The sequence below is a fragment of the Falco rusticolus genome, chromosome 9 (assembly GCF_015220075.1).
Source record: "Falco rusticolus isolate bFalRus1 chromosome 9, bFalRus1.pri, whole genome shotgun sequence".
NCBI lineage: Eukaryota > Metazoa > Chordata > Aves > Falconiformes > Falconidae > Falco > Falco rusticolus.
Genome location: NC_051195.1, coordinates 35,357,085 through 35,383,633, shown reverse-complemented (window position 1 = coordinate 35,383,633; position 26,549 = coordinate 35,357,085). Strand labels below are relative to the sequence as shown.

Here is a 26,549-nt window from a genome sequence, read left to right as displayed (position 1 = left end):
TGACGTGTTGGTTTTTTGTTGTTGGTTGTTTTTGAGCATATTTCTCTGCTGCTGACTACACGCTAGCATTCCAGAGAAAATCTCTGGTTTGCACGTCGCTGCATCAATGCTGCTCAATGCTTCAGCTGCGTGATGCTCCCTCTTAGTGTTTAGGCTCCTAGGTTACCCTGAAGAGGATGGATAAGGACTGTATACTATGTTTAGGCAAGGGATTGGGCAAGATTACTAAGAAAGAAATCTAGAAATCAATAGCAATGTTGCTGTAGGCTCTGCCAGCCTACCCTGATATACTCCAGGATACTTTAAAACCTGTTTTTCCCGTGCACTAGTGCAATAGCCTTGTGTAGTCATTCTGCTGTTCAGCTGTAGGAACAGAGGCCCAGCCCTCGGTTTTGTGGCCAGCATAGCTTGAAGAGTCCTTGCTACAGAGGAAACAGCAAGGAAAAGACTGAGGACTCCAGGGCTGTGTGTCTGTTTGTGTCTCTGACCCCAGATCTCTTGCTTTTGCTTTCTCAAACATAATTGTGTTCCCCTTCTGTAATGTTTCCATTGTTTGTTGGAGAAATGATGCCATTAAATCAACAGAGAATGGTGGGAAAATGCTTTGATATGAGGCTTTCAGAGGGTGTGTGCATGTGTATGTGTGTGTGCACGTCCTCTCTTAAAAAACCCCAAAAAAACAACACAACCCTCTGTGTATCTAGCAGCTTCCTTTAATTTGTGTCTTGCCTGTGAGAGAGAAATTTACCTCCAAATATTTTCGGCAGTTAACCTCCTTTATTTGTATTGAATTGGTACAAACTGTGGGGTGTTGTTCCAGGGTTGTTGTTCACAGTCATTGTGATAGTTAATCTCATTAGGACCTTGGATTTTCCCAGTCTCTGTTTTGGGGATGTGGTATCACAGGCCACGGGAAGAGGAAGCCCGTGGCTGTGGGCTTTGGCAGGCATTAGGACAGCCCTGTGCCTGCTATTTTGCCACTCTTCTGTAATGCAGAGAGGGGTGGAAATGTGCTTTGCTCTAGATATAGCCATGTGGAGTGATGAACAAGGATGATGCAAAGTCTGCAACAGTGTTTTGACTACAACCATGCTCCTTAACCCAGAAGCCTTGGCAAAGATCTGAGCTGAGGTACGGGAGCATGTGTTGCCAGCTTCGTGGAGCAAAGATGGCATTAAAGCAGAGGAGAACAAGGCTGGGCTGAGCAGGCAGCTGCGGGATGCCTTCTTGTGCTGGGTTTGAGCAGTGGAGCCCCACAAGTTTGTGTCATACAGTTGAGGTTTTTTCATGTTTCTCTTTCTTGAAGACGGCTGCTCTGTTTGATCAGACACCTCTTAGTAGCTCCTTCCTGGATATAGCTATGCATTACATTAGCAAACAACGAATGTCCTTTAAGTTGCAGGTCAGGTGGTCACGTACCCCCCCAGTGAAGTTAACCACATAGTGATGGAGAGGAGAGAAAAACTTCATAAGACAGGGGAAAAAAACCCACCAACCATCAATCAAACGGCAAAACCCACTGACCTTAGCTGAAAAATGAAGGAGTAAGGGGGAAAAGAAGAGCAGAAAGGACTGGGGAGAAAAGGTAATCAATGGTGGCAGCTTTAGAAGAAATAGCATGTCTCTCTGTCACGGCATTGCAGGATTCAACCCTGGGGCTTGGCAGCAAGCAATTCCTGCTTTGTATGAATTGTTGGGATTGTTTTCCTCCCCCACTGGGAAGGGAGCCCACTAGGCCCTGCTCTTGGGGATATTTGCCTTAGAAAGAGTACCCTCTTCAACATCCTGCCCTGCCTGGCTTGGTCCGCATTTTCCTAGCTGATGGTTACCTTGATTTGGTTTAATCCTTACTTACCCTTTTGGCTACTATGCTGATGTTGCTTCAGTTGCTTCCTTGATACTTTCCTTGCTTGGTCCTGCCCCGGCAGGAGTTACTGCATTATACAAGGTATATGTATGCTGAGGACGCAGCACTTCTTAGGGTGACAGTCTGATCAACCCCACGTCCCAGCATGGTTTTCCATAGTGCTTTGTGATATGGAAATCCCCCATTTGATGCTGCATGCATCACTAAGCACCTGAGCAGAGACCTGCAGTCCATAGACTAGTAAAGCTTTGGGAATCTTCTGAGTCTGATGGGCAGGGCAGTCCGCTAATACGGCATGCTGCAACGGGAAGAAATGCTGACTTGTCTCAGATGTCATCCAACAAATTTGTTTGGCAGTCTGCAACCTCCAGTGACTCTCCAGTTGCTCTGTCGTGGAAAGACTGAGACCCTCTGCAAAGAAAGATGTCACTGTGTTGTATTTATGTGTATACCCTCTATTGCATAAATAAAGCAATATGACAGTGAAATACAAGACTTCTCAGTAAAAACTCCTTACAACACAGTAATTTTCATGTTTTGCTTCTCTATTCTTTTTTTATTTCTTCCCCTCAATTTTTCTTGGATGCCGTTTCCCACCTTCCAGCAAAGGGAAGAGAAGTCTGTTTGCTCAGCTAACTGAAAAAAAGCTTTGTGTGCATTTTCTGCTGCCGTTTTGTTAAAGTTCAGAGTTCCTAGGTTAGAGCTGCTGCTTCTCAATACGAGTCTTGTTCGAACTTCCAGAGCAGCCCACGCAGAGCTGCTTGGGTTCATTTGCGCAGTTCACAGCCCACAACCAACCAGCCACATTGTTTGCCTCTCTCGTTCCGTGATTCATACTTTGCAACAAAGACGAGTCTAATGCTCCCAACGTGAGTGTTAAGCCAGGCAGTACTGGATTTTAGGTACATCAATAGAAGCAGTCTGGGTGGTTTTTTTTTCTTTCTTTCTTCCTTGTGAGCACTCATTATGTTCTGAAAATCAGACAGCTTTGCAGCAGTGGTCATAACCATCTGACACTTGTCTGGCTTAATAGTGAAACTGTGATAGGAATTCTCCAATGTTACAGTTTTCTTGTTTTGAGGGATTTGAACTTGTCTCGGGTTTGTGAATTTTGCCTTTTATTTTGTTTCATCTAGCAGTGATTCGCCAATGAGAAAGGTCATGGTTTACTGGAAGCTTGGTGGGTTTTTTTGTGGGTATTCTATTTTTCTTTCCCCTGATAAACACAGCACTTCTCATTTTGCTGTGGGGAGATTTCTTTTTTCTAAAGTATTTATAGTTTTATAATTATTTTTCTGTGGAAAAAAATGGAGGAGTTTCAACTCAACAGCAATGGGCTGGGCCTATTATTTTTTTTTCCATTAAAAGTTAGAAGAAGGAAGGCTGGCCAGTCATTGCAGGTGTGTGTCTGGAAAGAAAAGCCTGGTTTCTAATGATCAAAACCATGCTGGTAAACTTTAGTCCATACTTGTCTGTGTTGGGGTTTTTTTCTGCTTATCACCCTGGGTGAATGCTGGTGGGGTTTCAGGGTGATAGGGGTGCTTTTTAGCAGAGGAGCCTTCTGGGGTTCAATGGAGGTGTTGCTTCTTCCTAGCTTTGCATTTGGGCAAGCCGTTCACCATTTGTCCTTCCTGGCACTGCAGTGCCCCTGCACACCGAAGCCAGTGGCATCCAGGGCACGGCAGATGAGCCGTGACCGCTGCAGAAGGGCCGGAGCATTGCTGAACCCTGTTCTTCACTGTTCCTCTGCAAGACCCTGAAGCTGGCAGGATGAGGAGTGTCAGTTTGCCTGAGGAAGGATCTGCTTTGCTGTTTTGGAAGGTGGCCCCGTGTGTAGGGGTCATCCAGCTGTTACAGCTGTCACCATCCACGCATCTGCCTTTCCTCACAGCTGGGGAGAATGGCCTTCTCTAGCTGTCATCGTGGGTGACTTTTTTCCCCCTTGCAAAGGCCAACTGTTACTGTAAGACTCCAAATAAGCCAAGGAGGCCTGGGCTGGGTCCTTCAGCTTTGCTGACAGCACTCGCTATTCAGCAGCCTGAATGCTGTCTCTGTACCCGCCTGTCCTCTCTGCACGCTCATCAGCTGCCCTATTGATTTTATGCAGCAAAGAAAAAAAGAAACCAGGGCAAGAAAGGAACTGCTTTCTGCCAAAGCAGCCCCTGGGGAATCCCAGTGCTGCCAGCCAGAGCTGGTCAGTGGGAAATGGGGGCCGAAAGGCTGCCATGGGCTGTACTGGAGAGGAGGTGTTCCGGGAAGGCTGGGGATGCGCAGGTACCTCGAGGTGCCCCTTGGGAGCCCCTCTGCTTCTGCAGCCTGATGCTTGCATGAATCACAACGTTGTCATTGGTTTCACTATCTCTGGACTTCTTGAGGTTTTTGAAGCGAAAAGCTTGGCATTCCACAGGCTGCAGGTATTTACCAGCTGCCTGAATACATGTGGTTTGCCAGCAGCTGAGCCCAGCCCCTTCTAGAAGGGGTGAAGCCAAAAGTACCAAACCCAGATCCTGCTTCGGCAGGAAGGTGGGAAATCTCCCAGCAGTTCAGGATCCAAGGAAGTGTGGTTTGGGAGCGAGATCTGCAGGCTGGGACACAGGAAAGCTAGATTGTATTCCTGATCTGCTGGAGAGTACACCCATATCCTTGGACAAATTGCTTAATCTCTCCTTGCCTTAGTTTCCTGTTAGCAAATGATACTCCTTATCTTTCACCTCTCCTCTCAGTAGAGGAAAGAGTCTGTCTTTTAGTATGTATCTTATTACAGTTCCTTGTCCGGTGACTGAGGCCCCTCTACCTTGATAAAATAAATAATTGAATTTAGATTAAATGGTCTAATATAATCCTGCCCAGTGGTTACTAAAAACACTTGAATGAAAGTTCATTCTGAGCCTGTCTTTCCATTTCCTCATAAGGCCAAGACACAAAGTAATTAGATGTAGACGTAGGTTGTTATTGTAGCACAATGGCAAAGATCAGTGGTTGTTGGTAGGAATGGCTTTTATAATCTAGTTTAATGGTCATTTACCTTTCAGTGACCTTGGTGTCAGGCGAAATTGGCAGCTCTTTTGCAAGGAATGTGCTTCCTCAATGGGGGCTTTGCAAGCTGCTGCATTTTTGGCTCTCGTCTCACATGAACTAGGATAGACGCTGCTGCAATGCAAGAGACTTTCTGTCTGCAAAGAAAGGCTGTAGACTCCTGCCAAAAGAAGCCCTTTTCAGTGCTGTCCTGCTGCCACTGAATTGCCGTTGAAACAGACCGGCCGTGTTTGGAGCAATTCTTTGCTTATTGCTGAGACCAACATCGCAGCCTTCGAACAGAGAGAGTCTGCTGTGGTCAGAGGTCTGCCCAGGAGTTTCTGTAAATAGGGTTGCGTTGTCTTGGAGTAAAAGGAGGGAGAACATTTCTCATCCAGTTAAGCGCATCCAGGAGGAGCTGGTAGTTCTGGTTGTAACCCCCATGCTATAAGTCCTTACTACGTCAATAAAGATGTGATGTTTCTGTACACCCTAAAGTTCAGTCCTCTCAGTGATGATCATCCATTCACTACAGATGCAAATAAGCCATGTTTTTCATTGACTATGATGCTTCTGTACCTCCCTCTATTGTGTGTTGAGAAATCCTTATGGGTTTTGTCTAGTGACTGATGCCTGTGGCCATGGAGAAGAATAGCATGATATGGGGTACCATTAACGATCACAGCACAGCTCGTATCTGTGGCCGTCCTTTGTAAGGAGACGGAGTAGGTCATATCCTGGGGCTTGAGAGGACTGGATTCAGCAGAGGTATTCACAGTGATCTTGGCAAGGTCTCTTAATTCTTCTGGGCCCATCTTAACCTTAGAGGTAATCTCCCAGTTTCTGTGAAGTAGGCTGAATTTTTGCAAGTGCTATGGAGGTATTTATTTCAGATGGTGCCAGAAAGATTACTTGAGTCACATTGTGCTTGGAGGTTCACAAATAAGCGCTATGAGAGTTGAGAAGAGCCATGTAGCTGTGGTAGGAGGTTTCTCAAAAGCATCTCTGAGAATTGCACTGCCTTGTGACCTGGGCTCTGTCTACTTCAGATCTCTCATCCTGCTGCTCACAGTCATTTGATTTTGGAAATGCATTGCTTCATCTGTTAACTGTTGCCCTGCAGAGCAAGCCTAGCTACAGATGTCATCTCTTTATATGCTCTTGTTTCTAAACTGCTAAGATAAGGAGCAAAAAACAGTGCGGCTTGGAGCAAGAGCCATTTGTTTCAGGCTGCCTTGGATAACCACCAACCTGTTTTTCCCATGAGCATGTTCAATGCATCATCACCACAGCGTGCTAAGTCTTTAGCTGAGATCTAACAATGGTTTCCAGCATTCAAAATCCTGAGATGGTTTGACGTACATGGGCTTTCAGTTGTCTGAGTCCTGTTGACCTGCTGCAACACTTGCTTGCACAGAGGATCTTATAGACCCTCATTGTATTAATTCTTCTTACTTCTCACGCTCATCGCTCCCCAGTAAGTATTAGCTCGTTCTCCTTCTGATATAAGAGAATGAATGGTCACATTCATTTCAATGGCAGTTTATTTTTGCAGGTATCAGGTTTGGATTGGGAATGTCCAGCTGAGATCAAAGAGATACTTGCACAGAAGCAGATGGTTTCTATGCTGCTTCTTGCTGAAGAAGAGCAAAATGAATCTCTCTTGAGTCCCTGAAGTGTGAATCCATTGAAGTCTGACAGAGTCTTTCCACTGACCTCTGTGGCCCCAGGATCACATCCTAAATGAGTTGCTTTGAGGCACTAGAAGCCTGAATTCAGCTTTGGTGGGCTGGAAAATGTAACCTACTGTATGGGCTGCGCTATTCATAAGTGCTCGGCCCTGTGTGAGTGCTAGCTGTGGATGCCTGGGAGAAGAATAAAGTCATTTTCTGCAGTCACAGGGGTGGAGGAGGGAATAGGAATTATACACCCTTCCCTGTGAACCCAGTATCATGACATCCATGTGGGCAGCTCTTGGGAGCTGGCCTGCTTCTGAAGCTTCAGATTAAGGTTAGGTGTTTTTTTACACTGTTTCTTCCGATTCCATCCCTGACACAAATGCCCTGTCCACCACACCTGACCAGCAGGAACCAACCTCAATTTAAATTTTCTGAAATGGGCCACTGAAGTACATGAGTGATCATAGAAAAGCTGGGATTTACCTTGGTGGAGTTTAAAAAAAACTCAGAAGCAGCAGCATCGTTGAGGCTTGAGAGAAGCCGGTTTTGAGCATGTTTGACACCCAATGCTCACAGTTCATTGTGTAATGATATCAGTGGCATCTAGTATTGTTGTCAACAAATACTACCTGTTCCCTTACAGTTTATGAAAAAAGCTGTTATTTCTTGAAATGATTCTTGCTTTCTCTGGGCAAAACAGCAGCTACTCAAAATATTCAAGTTAATGCAGCATGATATAGGTGCTTTCCATTCCCTACTGATCCTAAATCAGACCAGAAGAGAATTAGTTGGGTGTAGAGGGTATAAAACAAAGTGTGAAGAACTGGGTTCCTCTGGGGCCATTACTGAGTGATCTGGAGTCATTAGACTGCTTTACAGTCAAGCTAGTGAAGATTAATACAGTTTGAGAGCAGTAGCGTGTTTTTCAATTAATGGCTAGCAACATAAACCTTTACAGTGTAATTTATGCCTTATTTATCAGTTTGCCTAAGGAATGGTTGCCTCATGGCTAAAGATGGGGGGGTAAGGGCAGGTGAGAGCCATCACCTTCTTAAAGAAATATTCTTTGTGACCTTGGAGGTGGTACCGCTTAAACTAGATATGCTACAAATAGTTCGTACTATGAAACCAAAATATTAACACTTTTCGCATTCATTGGTGTGAACTGTGACTCGGGGGGGTACCATGGGAGCATACAGCATGGAAATGCTCTAAGTAAAGAAAATGGAGCATCGCCCCAGTTAAATCATCCATATGTCGTGTTCCTCGGTGACGTGCTGGAGTCGCAGCCCAGCTCGCAGCCTGGCAGTGGCAAACCCAAGCTTTGCTGCCCATCTCCCCCGCAGCTCCTTAGCATCAGGGAGTGATGGAGTGATGTAGCAGGGGAGCCTCCCAAGGTGAGGAACAGCCCCAGCTGTGTTTTCCATGCTTTTCCCACACACCATCATTCTTGCGTGGTGTTTCCTCTCTCCGCATAATGCTCTGTTATTTCCTCACTGGACTGGGCTCCTGCCACTGCTGCTAATTAGACCACGATAAACTTTGCTGTGAACAAAAGCAAGCAATTAAACGCCTGTTGCTTCAGCGTGAGCCCTGTCAGAGAAGTGATTTGTTGTTGGCAGAGCTGAGTAGCACCTCCTTGGGAGGAAAACAAACCTATTAGCCCGGTTAGCCACCAGTGCTGGGAGCGGTGTGCTGGATCTTCCGTACGGCAGGTTTTCCTGAGGCTGTCTGAGGCACTGCTCTGTCTCGGGTCCTTCAGTTCCACGTGGCACAGTGACCTCTGTGGTCACTACCCAAGCAAGGTGGCCTGAGAAGTTACTGGATTATGATTTATGGATGTGGAGGTTTTGGGGTGGGGTTTTTTTGTCTCTTTTGGGGAATACACGTAAACATTTTCAAATTGTTACAGGCAGAGAAATGAGGAGGAGGCGGCTTGGAAAGAGGGAACAAAAAGCAAGGTCTTTAGTAGATCCCAGTCTACGTGAAGTTTGAATGATGTTTACCAGGACTCAAGATTCAAGTGTCAAGATCTTGCTAGCTGCTTTTGTGTAATCTCAGGCCTAGTGCTCAGCATCCCTCGGGGCTTTTCTCCCTTGAGCAAAGAGCCCTGTCGGAAGCATAGCTATATACACAGGATTCTGTTGCTGTACGAACAGACTAAGGGAACATGGAGGGTTTTAGGTTTTGGGACTCTCCTTTCAAAACTAGGGGAAGGGTTCAAGCTGGAAAATGAAACCTGTATTATCCCTGGGCAGAAAAATGGAAAAAATCTTGGAAAACACAGAATTAACATATGTCCCGTTTTGACACGCCACCCAACTGCTTCGCCAACTGTTGTCTTTGTTGCTGTTGTAGCTCTCGAGCAGCTGCTCACAGAACTTGAAGATTTTCTGAGGATACTGGACAAGGAGAATTTGAGCAGCACTGCCATTGTGAAGAAGAGCTTCCTCTCCGACCTTCTGCGGGTCTACACCAAGTCTGGTGGTACAGGCAAGGAAAATGGAGGATGGGACAGTGGGCTCTCATGGGAATTGCTACGGGGCCTTGAAGCAACGTTTTCTTGGAGACTGGTGGGAATGGGAGGCATGAAAATTAGAAGGAGAAAATGAAACAGAGGTTATTTTTGCAGTGACCTCTAATGTTTATGTAAAATTACTGTAGTTGTGTGTCCAGCTTTACAAGCAAAGGATTCCCAAGATTCCTGATCCTTTCTGTTTTCCTTATTAAACCTTAAGTTTACTTAATCCACTTTGTAAAATACACAGGATGTACTGTTTGGCCAAGTGAATGTTTAAGTAGAAATTTTAACTTACGGAATTTCCTGACTATAAAGCATTTAATTTTTTTGCTTTTTATTATTGCTTGGGGTTTTTTCTGCACATTGCCTCAACCAACATGCTCTCCCCAAATGTATTCAGCAGAAACACTTTTTATGTTGGCCTTTGTGGAAAAACTTAGCAAGATGAAAGCAGCGGGTGGGTAAAGAGTTCACTTTTCCCTTTGGTTGCAGGTGGTGATGAGGAATATATTTATATGAACAAAGTGACCGTCCATAAACAGCAAGGTGACCAGGAAAAGCAAGACAAAGGTAGGGAAGTGAAGATTAATAGTTGCATCGCATCTAACAGGGTGAGGAAGGCACATAGGTGGTTCACATAGGTGGTTAGAGGCTTGCTTTACCAGTTGGGGGGGCCGGGCCTCTGGCAGCTCTGAGGGCTGAGGCAGTTGATGGTGTGGAAGGACTGCCGTTTTCATGACATTCCCTTAGAAATAGCGGTCTTTGCCAATACTGTGAGGTTATTCCTGGAAGTAACGCTTTGGAGGGCATTATTTTGGGATAAAAATGTTGCCTTCTAAGGCTTGAAGCTGCAGTGTCTGAAATATTTCAGGAAACCTTCATGTTTCCTTTGGCCACAAAACAAGGCACTTCACCTCTTTAAGACCTTAAAAGCACGTGTCATCTTTAGTGTGTTGCTCTGTGCTAGCCCAGAGGGTCTGTGTCATCCCAACCTTGCGAGGCAAGCCCCCAGGTGCAGCCTGCACCCTCACCATCTGCACAGGAGAGCACCTTCATCTCCCGGGGATGCGAGACTTCTGCAGTGTACAAGCCAAGAAATTAAACCTAGATAAAATATTCATTTCCAATTTAGATTTCCCAGCTTTTGAATTTGTAACATGGCAAAGAACATAATTGTCTAAAAATGTTCTTGCTCTTTGAAGTTCATCATGAAAGCTGTCTTTGATAGTTGCGTAAAATGAGATTATTGGTGGCACACATCTCCTTAATGCACACCTAGCTGGAGGCTGACCCTACCCCAAAGTTTTCCATTCAAATAGATGAGATGAGGACACATCAGTGCAGCCTGCTGTTGATGTGCTGGTCCTGCAATAGTTGGGATAGCTCCACGCCAGAGTTGTTTGTTTTGGGGTTGTTTTTTGTTTTGTTTTGTGGTGGGTTTTATTTGTTTTTGTTTTGTTATTTAAAATACCTGCAGCTGAATTTAGGTCAACTTCAAATACTGCTGAAGACAGGATATCCATCCATCCAGATTACACATGCAGTCTCAATGTGATCTCCAGACAGGGCCCTCTGGGTGATGCTGTGATGCTCCGTAACAGGATTGCCCAGCGTCTTGGTAGCTCCCAGCTGCTAGGCAGGAACAGAAACTTCTCTTTATATAAGTTCTTTTTTTGGTGGCTGAAACAAGGCTTGCAATGATCTACCATGCTGAAACACAGGGGCAAACTTCAGACAATTTATTTTTGGAGTTTGTTCTTTTATTTCAGACTTTTCCCTATCAAGGCCATGAGCCTACCCACTCAGACACTCCCTGTGGGACCTGGCACTTCTCTCTTTCTCCGTTTTCAGCAACCTCCCTATTCCAAGTAAAACTTCTGAGTTATTTGGAAATGCTGAAGTCAGTGAGACACACGTATGGAATCTTAGCCGTAGCTGCAGCTGGGTGTATGGCCCTGATCCTTCCTCTGTAACTGGGTGGAGAGGTCTGTGCCTGTCCGGTCCGCAGTGGGACCTGCAGGTTCAAGTGTAGCAGGTGGAGGGGGCCCTGGTACCCACTGGTGCAAGGGGCTGTGATACAGAGCTCCAGTGATTATGCAGCTCCCTTTACCCTTTTGTCTACTGCCACTCTGTGCTCTTGGTCTCACCAAAAAGTCTTCAATGGGATGTGGTGACCACACTCTTTTGGCTGAGGCCAACAGGACCTCTTGTGCCCTGCAGGGTCTCTTCACCACCAGAACTGTGCTCAGGTGTGCTCCAAGCAGCTCAGGGTGAAATGCTTTCCAAAGTGATAATACATCAGCTCCAAACCTCCCTCCTCCAAACCTTAAAATACGCGATTTCTACAAAAAACATGTTTCACTGCTCACTGTATCTACTTGCAATTCTGTCTGTAGGGATTTAAGCGAACAGTACGCTGCTTTTGAGATGCCTTTTTATGGTACAATAATTGAATTCACTGAATGAGTACCATCGTTTACTTGATCTCATTTACTCGAGAAACGCAGCAAGTCTCTACCCTGCAAGTCTACGTAGCTCTTCAGTGAGCCAAATGCGATCTCTTCCTGGAGGGATCAAGGTGCAGGAGTCTGGGAAGCGTAAGGCTCCTGGTGATGCACATTGCAGTCCTCTTAGCCCAAATACTAGGAGACATTTGCTTTTACAAAGAACTGAGAGCAGACAGGTAACAGTTAGTACAGATGTGAATTTTAGCAGTCTTTTTGCTGTTTGTTCTTCTTCCTTCCCTTTCCTAAATGCTCTCCGAATGCCAGGTTTTAGAGAGACATCTTAATCGGAAGACACCTGAAAAGTGTTAATGCTTGTCTAGGAAAAAATACTGCTTCCCTCCCACCCAGTAAGGGAGCAGCCTGTGATTTGTGGCCCTGTGTGTAGCAGAAGGAAGGGGCATGTGCATCACTCTCCATACAGAAAGCGTGTGGTTGCTGCTTGTCCCCATGTCTGGCCAGTGATCGCAGCCCTCTGCAACCTCAGAGCAGAAAACCCCGTAACCTCTCCCAGGGGTCTTGTCAGGATGAAGGTTAAAGGGGTGTTTCTTCCCGCACAGAGCCTGAAAATCAAAGCTCCATCACGTCCTACTCTGCTCCTCAGCTGGAGTACGTGGGCATGTGTCCATGGAGGTGGGCAGGTTTCCAGCAGGGTGAGGACTGAAGCTGTGGTCCCAGTCCTGTGCTCCGAGGTTGGGGGGAGGAGGAACCGCTGGTACAGAAATCAGACAGCATTTTCCTGGCATGGTGAGGTTCAGTGGGATGATTGCTAGGTTTGCTGGAGAGTAGAGAACAGATGGCCACCAATTGTGAAGGGTTTGGCAGTGTTTTTTGCTGCTGCAGGGATTTCTCTTCTGTGGAGCTGAGCATGGGAGGTTCTGCCTGAAGCAGGAGGACGCAAGCTGGCCTGCTTCTCTTTGCTAAAGAGGCCCCTAAAAAGTTCCCTGGTGCACAACTGTGAGTGCAGAGATAATCCCCTCAGGGAGTAGCCCATCTGGGGCTTTAGGAAATCTCAGCCTTGTTTCTGATGTTTCCAAAAGTAGCCATGGCCTCAGCAGCTACTGTTGGTGGAAGGTGTCTGCCCGGACAGTGCCATCTCCTTGGTCCTTTACAGAAAAGGCTAACCTCCAACAGCAACCTGTAGAAGTGTGTCTGGTGGTATAATCATGGGGTATTTTGGTAGGTGGGTCTCCCCACGTCCTCAACTGCTTTACTCTGAACCTTACAAGACATCCAGCAGCCCCACTGGCAGGGTGCAGGCAGCTGCTTGAAGTTGGCATCTGTTGATCCAAGGATCTCCATGCCCTCCTGACTTGCTGAAGTTAGCCAGTGCTGATGACCAGTAGACCTGCATCAAAAGGAGAAATTTGTCACAAGAGATGTGTCTTGGGCTCTTGTGCCACCAGGCCAGGAGCTGGCTACAGCCTGGCAGGGCAGAGCTGTCATCATGGCTTCCAAGCCCCAGACGCGAACAAAGTAATGTGGTTTCCAGCTTCTATTTTTAAAGCCCAGAAATATGCAGCAAAGTCCTGGCCCACGTCTTCTGAGTGCAGTGCTAACCACTGCTGGGCACTGCATGATGTCTTGGCGGTTTCTGTGTGCGCCCAAGGAATGCGGCTGGAGCATCAGCAGGTGACTAAGGCAGCTGGAGCATCAACTCGCTGCAGATTTTGGACTTAATTCCCTCACTTAATTTACTGGACTTGTAGAATCTGGATACCTTAGCCTCATTTCTCCCAAAGGATTTGGCAAGAGACACTGTGCAAAAGGGACTTCCCCTCTACACAGTATAATGCCTTCAAAGTCCTTCATTTTTCAGCCATTTGTGCCTTGCTCCCACTTGTTCCTGAGCACTGCTGCATTGTGCTATCTCAGAGGTCGTGGGATTTGGGCACTTATTTGAAGCCACCGAGGAGTTTTGTGGTGGGGGAAGAGGGGCTGAACACGAGATTTCTGAGCTTTTCGTTTACCCTCCAGCCACTGAATCACTCTGCATTCAGCTGCTTGGAAAATCTGACTTTCCAGAGGCAGAGGCAGATCGCCTGGAGCAGTTCTGCTGCCATATGCCCTTTCACATGTTTGTCCTGGGCTGCTTCAAGAGCAACTCTTCCTTCAGTAGCGATTAGATTACTGTTCTTGGCTGCCTTTGGTAAACCGTTGTGCAACTCAGCTAGGCAGCAACCTTTGCAGTTTGCTGTGGGAGCAGGGTGGTATGAGCTCCAGTTTTGTGGAAGCACAGTAGAGGCAGGGCCAGTCACTGATCTGTCTGCTCTCCGTAGCAGAGATCAGAGCTAGCAAGGACTAAAGTACTATGGATTTCCAGGCACTCTGTAGTGTCTGCCCATGCTGCTTCTCAAGACCCGTTAAAGTTTCAGCAGTAGGTCTGGGCTTCCCAGTTTTCCCCCCAGAAGGAAAAACATGCCCTAAAACCAGAGGCCAGCTCTTTTGCTGCATCTCCTAGTGCCACATTCCTGGGCATGGCCTGAAATGACATGGTGGCCCTGCAGCACTGCCTGTAATTGTCACTCTGGTTCCTACTGAAATAGCACCTCGCTGTTCCTGCACAGCCCCGGGTAGCGAGTGCGCTGCTGGGAAATGCCACATGTCATTGATATAATTGTGTTTCTGGCTTGCAGCACTGGACCGGAGAGATTCCTTGACCAATGGAGACTCAGGACTGCATTCATCCCCTCCTCAGAAGAGCCTGCCGGACCTCCCCCCTCCAAAGGTATGTTCTGCAAATCCTTTGCTTTTCACTGTCTAGCCCTCAGCCTGGGGATCTGAAACCCCAAGACGTCACTTCTGTTATGTACTGTGCAGCATGGCTAAATGGAGAACCTCTGCCTGTGTATGTTAGTGAGGCAAGTAAGCCTTGGTGAGCTTTCTTTAAAGAAATAAAAAAAAAAATATTCAGCTAAGGCAGGGGTCCTCAAACTACAGCCCATGGGCTGGATACGGCCCCCCAGGGTCCTCAATCCAGCCCCTGGTATTTACAGAACCCCCCGCCCCAGCTGGGGGGGGGAACCAAGCAGCCACAGATGACTGCCTGCCACTTCATCCGCATGCCAGCCCCCTGGTTAAAAAGTTTGAAGACCCCTGAGCTAAGGACTCCCCAGTGTCCAGGTTTCCACCTTTACTTGTCGTCTTTATGAATGGTGCAGGTCAGCGTGCAGCTGGGGCAGGCGCTGCAGCCGGCTGGTGCTCCGAGATGGCTGGGTATCCAGAAACCCCTGTGTTTCCCAAAGCTCATGAGCCGATGGAGCAGGCAGCTGTGGGAGCCTGGGGCTTCACGTGTGTGTGCAGGAGTACTGTGCAGAATGGGCTGTGTTCCCTGCCAGGGAAAACCGCACCCATAGCGTGGCAATCCAGGCAGACAGAAGGAAGACAACTGATGTTTTCAAAGAAAGAAAGAGATGGTGGTTCTCAACTGTTGCTTTGGAAATATCCCCTGAGATGTAAAGCAGGTGTGCCTGGGCTGCTGATAGGAGCTTACAAAAGCCATTATTCAGCTGCAGGGCAGCGGGGCGATCCCCAGAATCTCCCTAGCTGGCAGAGCCTTGCAGTTTGGCTATCTGCAAAGAAGATCAGGTTTGCTTCCAGCTGAAGTGCGTGGGGTTGTCTGTGCATTGGGCGACTGTGCTGGGTGTTACGCGGGTTGTGCAGCCCGCTTATCCGCAAGCTGTTGCTGGGACTGTAGATCTTTTCCATAGGGCAGCTATAAATCTAGCAAAGGTCCAGTTCAGCACCATCAGCTTTCAGTGGGATTTCGTCTCTGTGCTAGTAAGCCAGCTCTGCTGTCCTAGAGACACAGGTCACCCTTGACACATGGATATTGCTGTTCGGTAGTTGGTCCCATGTGGGAATTGCTGTAGCTGGAATTTTGGGATGTGAAAGGAAAGGAGGGCAGGGAGTGTGCATGGGGAGGAGGGGAAGACATGGAGGGGTGGTGCATTCATCAACCACGGAGAGAGATCTGCTCCTTTCCCAAGAATGAGGATGCAGGGTGATGCCCCAGGACTTCTGCTCAGGGTGCTGTGTGGCTCAGCTGGAGTTCACTGGAGGAGCTGGGAAGACAAGGGGATAGAGTGGGATGCAGCCAACAAACCCTTGGAGGCAGTGCATTTGCCTGATGGGAGCTGCTCCAGCCCCAGGGAGCCCCTGCCCATGCAGTGGCTCAGGATATGGCGCTGGAGATGGAGTTGCCTGGGAGCAGTGCCCAGAGCAGGAACTGCTGTTTGGCTTTGGATTTCTCAAAGCGGGAGGGGGTAGTGGCTGTGGCAGGGAGGGAGGCAGGAGGACAGCAGTGCAGTGGAGTTGAAGGCATGAGCAGTGGAACTGAGTCATGACCAGGGAAGCAGCAGCTGGGTGTCCCCCAGGCATCTCTGCTTGTACTTGGTGCAGCCCAGCATTCTGATGGGCACTCAGGAAGTTAAATGAAGGAATTAGAAAAAAAAACCAAAACACTCTTGGATTTTAGCTGAGAAGGGTACCTAAGCCACCTGTCTTCTCCCAGGCCTGTGCTGGAGCTGCCTCCTCCCCCCTGCTTACCACTGGGGCTAACCCCCCTTGGATAAAGCAGTCAAGTACCTCCTCGCTGTGAGCATCTGAGCACCAGGGAGCTGTTGGCAGCAAGGGTGCCTGAGCATACTTCAGGGAGTGGGGCTGGGGAGAGCTGTAATGTGAACTCAGGTAGTGTGTGACAATCGCTGCTGTGGGGACATGAATCTTCCCTGCCTGTGTTTGCTGCTCCTGGCAGGGGCCGGAGCCGTGGCCACCTGGGCAGTGGAGGAGGGAGAGGGAGCACAGCTCCTTACACAAATAGGGATGTTAGGAGAGGACCTCAGAGTATACTTATTCTAGCTCTGCAGAGTTTTCTTTGGTTTGGTGATGATAAAGCACCCTGTGGTGGTGTTCTAAGCTTGCTTTTTGAGGCACAGGAGAAATTTGGTGGTAAAGCTCTGCACAGCAGATTGTCCCTGGTATTCACTGACACCAACAGTCAATGGGCAAACTGACAGGGGTGGCCCAGTTGGATCCCACTAATTCCTTTGGATTTGTCCCAAAGCAACCTTTAACGAGTGAGTCCTGCAGGCTGTGGTTCAGATATCGGTGACTTTTCATCCACAGTAGTCCTGGCAGCTCTGCCGCTTTCTACAGCCGTTTACTGAGAAAGTCGTGCAGATACAGATGCCCAGGATGGTTTATTTGCATGTTCCGTTGTGCTGTAATGCGACAGGCAAATGTTCTGTGTGGACCAGCCTGGGTTAAATAACACAGTATAAACTCTTTGACTTAGAGACAAAACTACTCCATGCCTTTAGGGAAAGAGAAAAGAAAAAAAATAGCTTCTGGGGCAGCTGAGGTGCAGTCCCACCTAGTCCCTGTTGGCTTCCATAGTTTGGAACAAAACAGAGCAACCCCTTTCCCCATGGCTCCTTCCCTGACACCTGTGGGATGGTGCCAAACAAACCCACAATGTTTTTTTGTGTGAGCTGGCTACATGCAGGAGGCCACCACAGATGGTAATTGCAGACACATTCCCTGGCCAGGGAAGGGATTAAGTAAAGCTTTGGAGTGGCTAGGTTTGGGTTTGTTTCTTTAATTTAACACATCAGGACAAGTTCTAAACCTCTAAGTGTTTGGAGGCAAGTGTTTTCCAGCAGTCCCCCCCTGCATGGCTCTGGAAAGCGAACTCAGTGTCTGCTCACAGCACCTGGCAGACCCACACAGGGAGGAGTTTTCATCCAAGACGCTTGAGAAGTTTGCAAGGTTGGCAGAGTTCGTGTTCTGTACCATGTGGGTACAGAGATGCGTGATTCTGGCCGGTGTGGTCAGGGCTCCTAGCTCCCTCAGGCTCAGCAACATCCTACTTCGTGGGAAGCTGCTGACCAGAAAAGTCTTTTGCTTCAAAGCTTCCTCTCTACTTCTAGGCAGCAGTACCTGTTGGTGGAAATAGCCAGGGCAGGATGGGCAGCTTTGAACCTGCTTTTGATGATGCTGGCACGACCTACAAAGAGATCTTGCCTTAGACTGCTCTGCAATGCTAACGCCCAGCTGGCCCCTCTTCTCCAGGACACCAGGAGCAATCAAGTAGGCTGGCCTGAAGGACCATGCATGATCCATGACATTCAGTGTTGCTGTCTCTATAAAGAGAAACCTGCTCTTCTGCCTGTGCTCCTGGGAGGAGTGGGGCTTTAGCCCTGCACGCACTGAACATCCTATCCAGGGTTCACATAGGTCTCGGTCAGAAGCCAGTTGAAGCGCTGTGAGGCAGAGCATGCCCTTGTCAGATGACGGGGGGTGACTTGGCCTGAGTGACACCTCCCTGGGGAACAGAGGGATGCTACTGTCAGGTCATGAAGGGAGGTGGGATGCCAGGTATTTTGGGAAGAGCATAAGCTGTGCGGTCATCCTACCATGATCTCTGGCTCCACTGTCCTGATGTTCAATAGCTATGTGAATTGGTTGAAAAGTAAAAAGTTTGTTTCTTCTTATCTCCCCCCGCCCCCCGCGTTGGTATTTCTAAAGGATCAAGGCACTGTTTTTCCTGCTAGCCCTTGCTTGTGTTTAGGGAGGGGTTTGGCAGGCACCACAGGGATTTTCCAGCACTTGGATTCTTTTCAAAGGCTTGTTTTCCATCAGTGTTGTTTATCCATTTCCTTCATATTTTGCTCAGAGCACAATTAAAGATTCCTGATGTAGTTCCTAAAGCAGGGATTTTTAGCTGTTTGCTCTCAGTTAGAGACTTGGAGACGTGACCAGCAGCCGCTCAGGCTATGCTTTTCAGCGTAAAGCCAGGATTGCACCAAATGTCTGCCCTTCTGCTTCCCTGCTCGGGCAGTCAGTAGCACAGAAGTTCATCCCCAGTTGCAATAAGCAGCTGGGGGGGGGGGGGGGGGGTGTGTGTGCGCAGCAGGCAGAAGTCCCAGTGCACAGTAAGGCCAACAGGTTGCAATTACTGCTTTTGAGGAAACTTAAGAGTTGATCTTGCCAGGGCTTTCTGCAATATTAAATAAAATAACAGTTATGACACAATTATACAGTCATTTTGAAGAACTTTATATCTGAGCTAACTGTACACTGGAAACCCTCAGCAGTCTTTCCTCTTTGTCATCTCAACCATTTGACATGGAAATTCTGGTATACACGCCTAAAAGATCTCATCCACTAGGATGCACTTTAGTGCATCTTAAAAAAAAAAAGACGGATGCCCCACTTTTTTTCAAGGATCTGTTTTTACCTTAAATCATGCTTCCTTTATTTATTCTGCAGATTCCCGAAACAAAACAACCTCCAGTCCCCAAGATGGAATCCCCGGAGGGATATTATGAAGAGGCTGAGCCTTATGATGTCTCTGTAAATGGTATATCACAGCTAACTCTCAGGGTGGGGGTGTGGGAGATGGAGGACTTGAGATATATGAGAACAAGTAAACAAAAGCACGGACGTTTCTTACAGCTTGTGAGACAAAACTGTTTTCTAATGCTGGTCACAGTTGATATTGCAGATCTAATGGTAGTTGGAAAGAAAAGGCTACTGAATTACTCATTTTTAACTTTCCTGTAGAAATAAGTAGTACACGGGTTAATATAATATCACTGTAAAATAATATAGACCACTGTGGGTTCTTTTGGTGGTTTTCTGGCAGATAGGCTGTAGTCAAATGCAGGTTTCTATTCAGGAGTGAGTGGTGGAACTTTGGTGGCTTGCATTCGTGTCCTAGTGCTCTAACTGTCCCTTTGAGGCTCAAAATCCATGACTCTGGTCTGTTAGACATCATAACTGTTTTTACAATTGGCTGCTTATTCAACTCTGTCTCTTGTGGCAGCTTAACTGTCTGTAAACTTGACTAAAAGGCCACATTTCATGTGAGGGGACAACATGCGGGTTCACTCGCCACCCGGGTTGGTACCTCCCAGCAATGTCCCCAGCAGTGCCACCGCTACCTGTCACCGGTGGGCTTTCCACCCCTTCCGGCATCCTCCTTTTGTTGAACACCCTTTGTGAGAGATTATCTTCCTCTGATGTGGTAGCAGAGATTATCTTGTCATCGCTTTATAATCCATTTAAACCCAAATGATGCAGATTATATTGCTTTGCTGCAGAAGCCGGTCTCTGCTCGTCCGCCTTGGCTGCAGCAGGGTGGGGGAGGTGACATACGTGGTGTGTGGCAGAGCTGAGCAGAGAGAGTCGAGGCAAGCAAAGTGAGAGTTCAGGGTAAAAGATCTGGATCTAAACCCTTGGGTGTTGAATCCTAGCTGCTTATATGAGAAGCTGAGTCCTTTCCAGCCCTGGTGTGCACCACCAGGCTCAGAAGCTCCCTGGCAGGAAGGCACCAGCGGTGCCACTGTTTTAGGTGGCCAGGGTTTGGTGTAGCCAAACAGCCCTCACTGCGCGTGTGCGCCTTGCGCTCCTGGGCAGCTTGTAGCTCGCTGTGGGTCACTTCTCACAAAGGCTTAGGAGTTACGATGCTAAAAAAAAAGGGGGATGTAGAAAGTTCTTAATTTTCCTGAACCATCTTGTTTCAACTGCAACCGCGTTACAGTGGTGAACAGGAAGATTGTGTCCAGCTCCGGCACGAAAAGGTGCAGCCTTGTCACAGCCAGGGTGAGCCGTACCATTTGGTGCAGAGGAGAGGTCCCCCAGCTCTGCCGTGCGTAGTTAGGTGTCAGCTTGGTTTTGCCAGAGTGCTCTGGGTTGTTTGGCTGAGGTCAGGGCTGTGATGTGCGAGGTGCAGGGGCTGAAGCCCTCCTGCAGCCAGGGCAGCACAGGCTGCTGCAGCCTCGTCCCTGCAGGGATTTTCCAGCTGCCTGCACTGTAAGATACGTGGGCTTTTTTCTCCCTGCTGCATATTGGGAAAGTAGATGTCATGGCTCTTAGCACATTATCTAAAGACGTACAGTGGATTAGCTGGAGTATGGCCAGGGATCGTGTGCTGGGAGACCCAGGTTATGTTATCCAGGCAGCTCCATAAACTCACGTTCTGTTCAGAGCCTTGGCTGGCAGGAGCGATAAGCACACACTCAGCTTAAACCTCTGCTTTTCCTCGCTAACCTGCAGCTCAAAGATGCAGATACACCCACCATCCATTGAAATCCAGGCCGGTCAGATGCCTAAGGAAATAAGAGATCAGAGCCCTGCAAAAAAGGAGAAAAAGACCCATACGATGGGAGCACTGTCAAAATGAGCAGTCTGCCTGCTATGAGTAGCTGGTTTTGTTTGACACTGTGATACTGAGCAGTATCACGCCGTGAGCGGAGATAGGAGCCCATGAAGTGAGCAGAGACAGGCTGGGCAAGTCCAGGCAGTCCCTTGCAACCGAGGTGTGTGGTGCCTTTGCCTCCTGCGACTGCTCAGCCACCCATCCCCTCTGCAGGTCCCTTCTTCTGCACAAACCGCCTGGTGTGCTATAGTGCCCATGGCTTTTCAGGTGGTTTGCGTGAGAAGGACAGCAGCAGCATGTCTCTGAGGATCTCTGTGCTTTTTGGCAGCCTCATGCTTGAGGTGGTGCCTTGGGGTAAGTGAGAAGGAGGGGCAGGGAGAGTTGTGGAGCCACAGGCGTGTGGCCGGAGGAGGCTGTGGGGGCTCAGGAGAGGGTGAAGCATGGCGTGCTGTGTGGAGGGGGAGGTCAGGTGGCGATGCAGGGAAGCTTCTGATGCCCCAGTTTGCCTTAAGAGATCAGTCTTCAAATTCCATGACGTATAGGCAAACCTGCAGGTCTCAATCCTGCCTGTTGCTTCCACAAGTACAAAACTGGGCTCCCCATCCCTTTATCTCATGGTAATCATACCCTGTGCCTGTCCTATGTGGAGTGATGCTCATTGCTAGCGACTGCCTTGAGACCTTGATGTGACTGCTTAAAGGCAGTCTGGACATGCATTGGTTTTCCCTGGCCAAAGATGCTAAAGCCTGACTCCAGTAACCCCCCAAGCCCTCTGTGCTCACCCCCTCCTCCCTACAAGCTGGGTAGGGAAGAGGCCAGCGGTCCAGGGAGGTGCCGGTAGTGTTTCTGACGGAATTACAGCGTGAGCCTTGGAAGACACCCATGAATCTCCAAACAAATGGGCGTAGTGAAATCGAACAAAAATAGGAACGCCACTAAAATTAGTGGGTGCACTGCCAAGAAAGGACATCAAAGCAAGCCTCCAGATGGGCTGAGGAGATAGAGGATTCATGCAGCGTCAGAGGTGGGACTTCGAGGCACTGTAACAAGCCATGGGTGAATTAATTAAAATGAAGCAGGCGGGCAAATCCACTGGGTCTTGGGGTCCCTCTTTCATCAGCAGGATTCCCACCCCTCCACTGGGGGTGCCTCTGCCTTTCATTTTACAGCTTCAGCAAATGCTGCTGCTTCCCTTCCCTCCTGGGCTGAAATGTGTTAAACCGTTATCGTCCTCGTCCTCAGCTGTGTTTGCATAATTGAAGGGTGCGATAAGAAACAGAGTGAAAATGCAAGGGGTGACGTGACTGCCAACTGAGCAATAATTATTCTGGCTGAAACAGCTCATCTGCCCTGGCTGATTTTAATTACAGTGACGATTCTGTTTTAAAGGGAATTGCCTTGTTTGAAGGGATGGGTTGAAAACATTGTCCCTGTTTGGAGTGTCACCGTACAGCATGCTCCTCTGTCCACAGCAGGGATGGGGCAGCCTCACCGACGAGGGGGGAGCTTGGGCTGGAGCCAGGCTGATACTCTTGTTCTCCACATTTGCTTATCTGTGGCTTTCTCTCTTTGTCTCCCTTTCTCTTTCCTTTTGATTGTGCAGGTCTTTTTGGTAGGCTTGCTGCGGCTGGACCCAGGCCAGGGTTGCAGGTTACTGAGGGCGTTATTTATGCCACAATAACAATGGGTATGGCATGCTTTCCAAACCTGAAGTGCCTTTCTTCTTTTAAAAAAACAAAAAAACCAGAAACAAATATACAAAAAACCCTCTAACTACTCAGTTTTAGCAAAGATGATCAGGTGCCTCCCTCCTGGCATTGCCCGTTATGTGCATGGAGGGGTAACCACCTCTCCTCTCTCTCTGCCCATGCTGGCTGTATGCAAGGTAGCATTTTTTGTGCCTTTCCTCATGCTTAAGATGACAAGGACGAGAACTTCCCTAGCTTTTATTCCCCTGACTCTGTCACTGCTGCGGGGCTGATATGTGGCAATGCTGGTTGTATTGGCAAGTAGCGGTTCAGCGAAAGTTGGAGGTGCCCTGCTCGGGCACAGGCAGCTCTGGTGTACAAGACAGTTGGAGCTTCCTTCATCGTGGTATTGATTTAGCTCCTTGGGAGCTCATGGGAAGACAAACAGGAAAGAAAAGGTGGATTAGATAAAGACATCCAAGAATGTGGCTACAATTGATGTCATAGCAATGAGAGAATAAAACTGTGGTCTTAGCTGAAACCACCAGCAGGGAAACGGAGACCTTACTGAAGTGCCTGAGCTATATAACTCGGGATTGAGTGCGCCTTAGTAGTGACAACGGTTGCCTCAAGTCACCCAAACAAGATTTGTCCCAGTTTGCCATTGCCTGGAAAACACCTTTCCATCATGAGGCTGTAGCCAGCCAGCAGTGGCTGCAGTAGGGAAGAGCTCATCTCATGAGGCACTTGTGGTTGTGGCTGATGCAGAAAAGAGCCACCAGGGCTCCCACTGAGAGCATGGAAGAAAAGTGTTATTCCCCCAGGAGAAAGGTGGCAGCCCTAATGCCGAGGTGAGGGGCACTAGAGACACCCACAAGGGGCCAGAGGGGCAGTTAGCAATGTTGCTAAGGAGGGAGATTTAGAAGATAAGATTCACTTTAGGCATCCTTGCTCCTGCTGCATGAGGAAGGGTCCCTGGCAGTGCAGAGGTTCAGCTTCTGGGTATTTCTAGGGGTGAGAAACCTCAGCACTTCTGCTCCATCCAAATGTCTGCCCAGGGTGCCTGTGGACAAGGCGTGCACAGTGACAACGCGCTGTGGGGTAATGTTCTCCCATAAAAGACAGGCAGTCCAACACGCTGAGGGTACGGAGGTGGTGAGCCAGCTGTGTACTGTCAGCGCCAGTCGGAGACTTTGAGAGGGAGCATTTGCTTTTTAGTAAGTTTAATTCGTGCAGCTTTGATTGCTTGAGGGATGTTACAGAGTGAGATTTCACTGGGGGTAAGGCTGTAGCTTTGTTGCTGCATCTTCCTTTTATTTTAAGAACAAATAAATCCAGCTTAAGAAATGTTCTTCAGTGAAGCTCCTAATGCTTTTTTTTCCTCTTTTCTGGCTGCTTTTCCTCTTTTTATTTTGCACTAATCTGATAATGTTACTTTTACATGGATAATAAGATTTGCTGAGAATCAAAATTTGACTAAATTCTGATGAGAGAAACTTAACAATATTGCTCTGTGCTGTTTGGTAGGAAAAGAATGCAAAACCCTAAACAGGTGCTGCCCAAATCTTACCATCTTGCAATGTGAGCTTACTTTGCAAATAAGAGCCCTGCTGTAAACACCAGCAGAACATTGCAAATTCCCCGGTAGTCAGTGGGAACGCTTGTTCCTGATGAGCCTGGTACCAATGACCAACTGTTCCTACCAGCTGAAAACTCCAATACCTACAACACCTTAGAGCTGGGTGTTGGAAATCCCAACTCATCGTAATAACGTAGTAATCCATTTAAGAATGAACACAAAAAATACGATTACTGTTATTTACAGCTGCCACTTACGAGTAATTTTTGCTGCTGCAACAGTGTATTACTTCAAAGTCCCTTGCTGTCCCTTAGATGCCGAGTAGAGAGACACCTGCTAGCCCAGAGAGGGAAAGTGGAACGACACCTCGGATACAACAAATCGTTGCTTGCTGCATGGCCTCACAAATACCATTTTTACTTCTGACATTCAGAGGACGAGGGCTGATTGTAGCTTGCTGTTGCCTTAAAAATTGTGTTTGGCTTGAAGTGGAAAGTAGAAAAAGCATCTTGGGGGGGGGGGGGGGAAGCAGTGAACATCAGAAAATGTTTAAGGGAATGTTGTCTAAATTGCGGTCACCTGAGAAGTGTCTTTTGAGTGTTTTCTAACTGAGACTATTAGGCACAAAAAATTGCAATAATATCAATATTGGGCTAGAAAGAAAAAAGGATCTATGAGGGTTATTTTCCTATTGATTATCTTCCTGTAGGAGAGCCTCAAAAGACACGTCCCTGTGCTGAAAGCTTTTGCATGTGTGAGCATGGCTGAGGCAAGCAGTAGGCTGAGCTGTCCTAGAAACGTACGTAATGATAGAGCTTTGCTTTTGTTATAGAAGATGGTGAAGCTGTTAGTAGCTCCTATGAATCTTATGATGAAGAAGAGAGCAGCAAAGGCAAGTCAGCAACCCACCAGTGGCCATCCACGGAGGCCACCATTGAGCTGATGAAGGATGCCCGCATCTGTGCTTTCCTGTGGAGAAAGAAGTGGCTGGGACAGTGGGCAAAACAGCTGTGTGTTATCAAGGACACCAGGTTGCTGGTAGGTAGATCCTCCACTCTCTGCCTAAAACAACTTATTTGCATGAGCTGGGGAGGGAAGTGGCACCTCAGGCCATGTTAACTAGCTGACAAAACCAAAGTACCGGTAGAAGTAGTGCTTCAAAAACAATGTCCCAGAGATTTGGGGATCTCGTTCCATTTTCAGAAGGGATGTGGTAATGGGGCTGCTGAGGGGGGCACAAGGGCACATTTGCAGCCAAAATCCCAAACTCTCCAAATGCCTAGAGATGCTTTTTGGGGAAACTTTTTGAGGTGGTTAAGCAGAAGGGACGCTTACCCCACTGGCTAACCACATGCTTGACCCTCTAGCAGTATCTGTGAGATGTATTTCAGACTATACATGCCTGTACATAGATGTATGTGTATCTCTAGACATACGGAGATGTTCTGTATGTAGTCTGCATAGACACTGCAGCCTTGTAGGACCTATAGGACTTTCTTGTGTTCAGTGCACTTAATATGTGTGTGTGTGGTTGCACCGAGCCACTTCTAGGGTGGAGTTTACACCAGTGAGCGAGAGGGAAAGCTCGTCCTCAGCCTCTTAGTACCTGCCCTTCCATCTTCCTTCCCCAGTGCTACAAGAGCTCCAAAGACCACAGCCCTCAGCTTGATGTGAATTTGCTGGGCTGCACTGTCATTCACAAGGAAAAGCAAGTGAGGAAGAAAGAGCACAAGCTGAAGATCATCCCCATGAACGCTGATGTCATCGTGCTGGGGCTGCAGAGTAAAGACCAGGCAGAGCAGTGGCTCAGGGTCAGTGGCGCCTTTGGGGCTTGCACCTCTGGTGCTCCCATGCTTCTACTCTGGCTTTGCTGGGAAACCATATCTTATCTCAGGCCTGTCCTTGTGTGCTCTGGCTCCCTTCCTCACTGTAAGCCCATACACAAATACACCACTTCATTTTCATGCCCTGGGATGGCTTCTTCCCACAGCTCCCTTGCTGTAGAGGGACCTCCCAGCCAGCTGCCGTGCCCAGGGATGTCTGGGGTGGGTGCCCAGCACGAGTTGGCTGAGACTGCAGGAAGATGTGGCCCTTTCCCTGAGGCAGCAGCAGGAGCCTTTGTGGAGCCCGGAGCAGCAGCGGGGCTGCGAGGCACCGGGACTGCCTTTGCTGGCAGCCTCTCCCCGGCTGACTTGGGTCCATCTGGCGGCTTGTGCTGGCTGCCTGCTGCAACACCAGGAGAGTCCCCAGGGTCGCAGGGAGAATAAACTATACGCCTCCCAGGCTGCTGTGGTTTTCCCTTTCCTGGGTGGGGAAGAAATATTGATCCCGTTCCTGCAGCTCTCTCACAGGCTATGGCTTCCTCTGCTGCACAGGTAATTCAAGAGACCAGCGGGCTGCTGTGTGAAGGAGGCAGTGAAGGCAACCAGTACATCCCAGAGTCGCAGCGGCTCAGTTACCCAAAGGTATGCCTTGTCTCTACAGAGAGAACTAGCACTTAGGCTTTTCCACCCTGTTCCTTTAATAAATAAGA

At 48.2% G+C, this 26,549-nt stretch overlaps 1 protein-coding gene across 3 annotated transcripts in view; it reads left to right on the top strand.

The window, feature by feature from the left end:
- Positions 1–26,549, top strand: part of AFAP1L2 (actin filament associated protein 1 like 2) — a 71,182-nt gene that overhangs the window by 33,952 nt on the left and 10,681 nt on the right. The window contains exons 2-9 of one of the 3 annotated variants that reach the window (XM_037400268.1): positions 8,920–9,054; positions 9,575–9,652; positions 14,223–14,314; positions 18,859–18,949; positions 22,353–22,436; positions 24,849–25,054; positions 25,648–25,827; positions 26,392–26,481. In XM_037400268.1, coding sequence (XP_037256165.1) covers positions 8,920–9,054; positions 9,575–9,652; positions 14,223–14,314; positions 18,859–18,949; positions 22,353–22,436; positions 24,849–25,054; positions 25,648–25,827; positions 26,392–26,481 — 956 coding nt within the window. The remainder of the gene's footprint in view (positions 1–8,919; positions 9,055–9,574; positions 9,653–14,222; positions 14,315–18,858; positions 18,950–22,352; positions 22,437–24,848; positions 25,055–25,647; positions 25,828–26,391; positions 26,482–26,549) is intronic. The other 2 variants (XM_037400270.1, XM_037400269.1) reach the window with 2 other exon arrangements.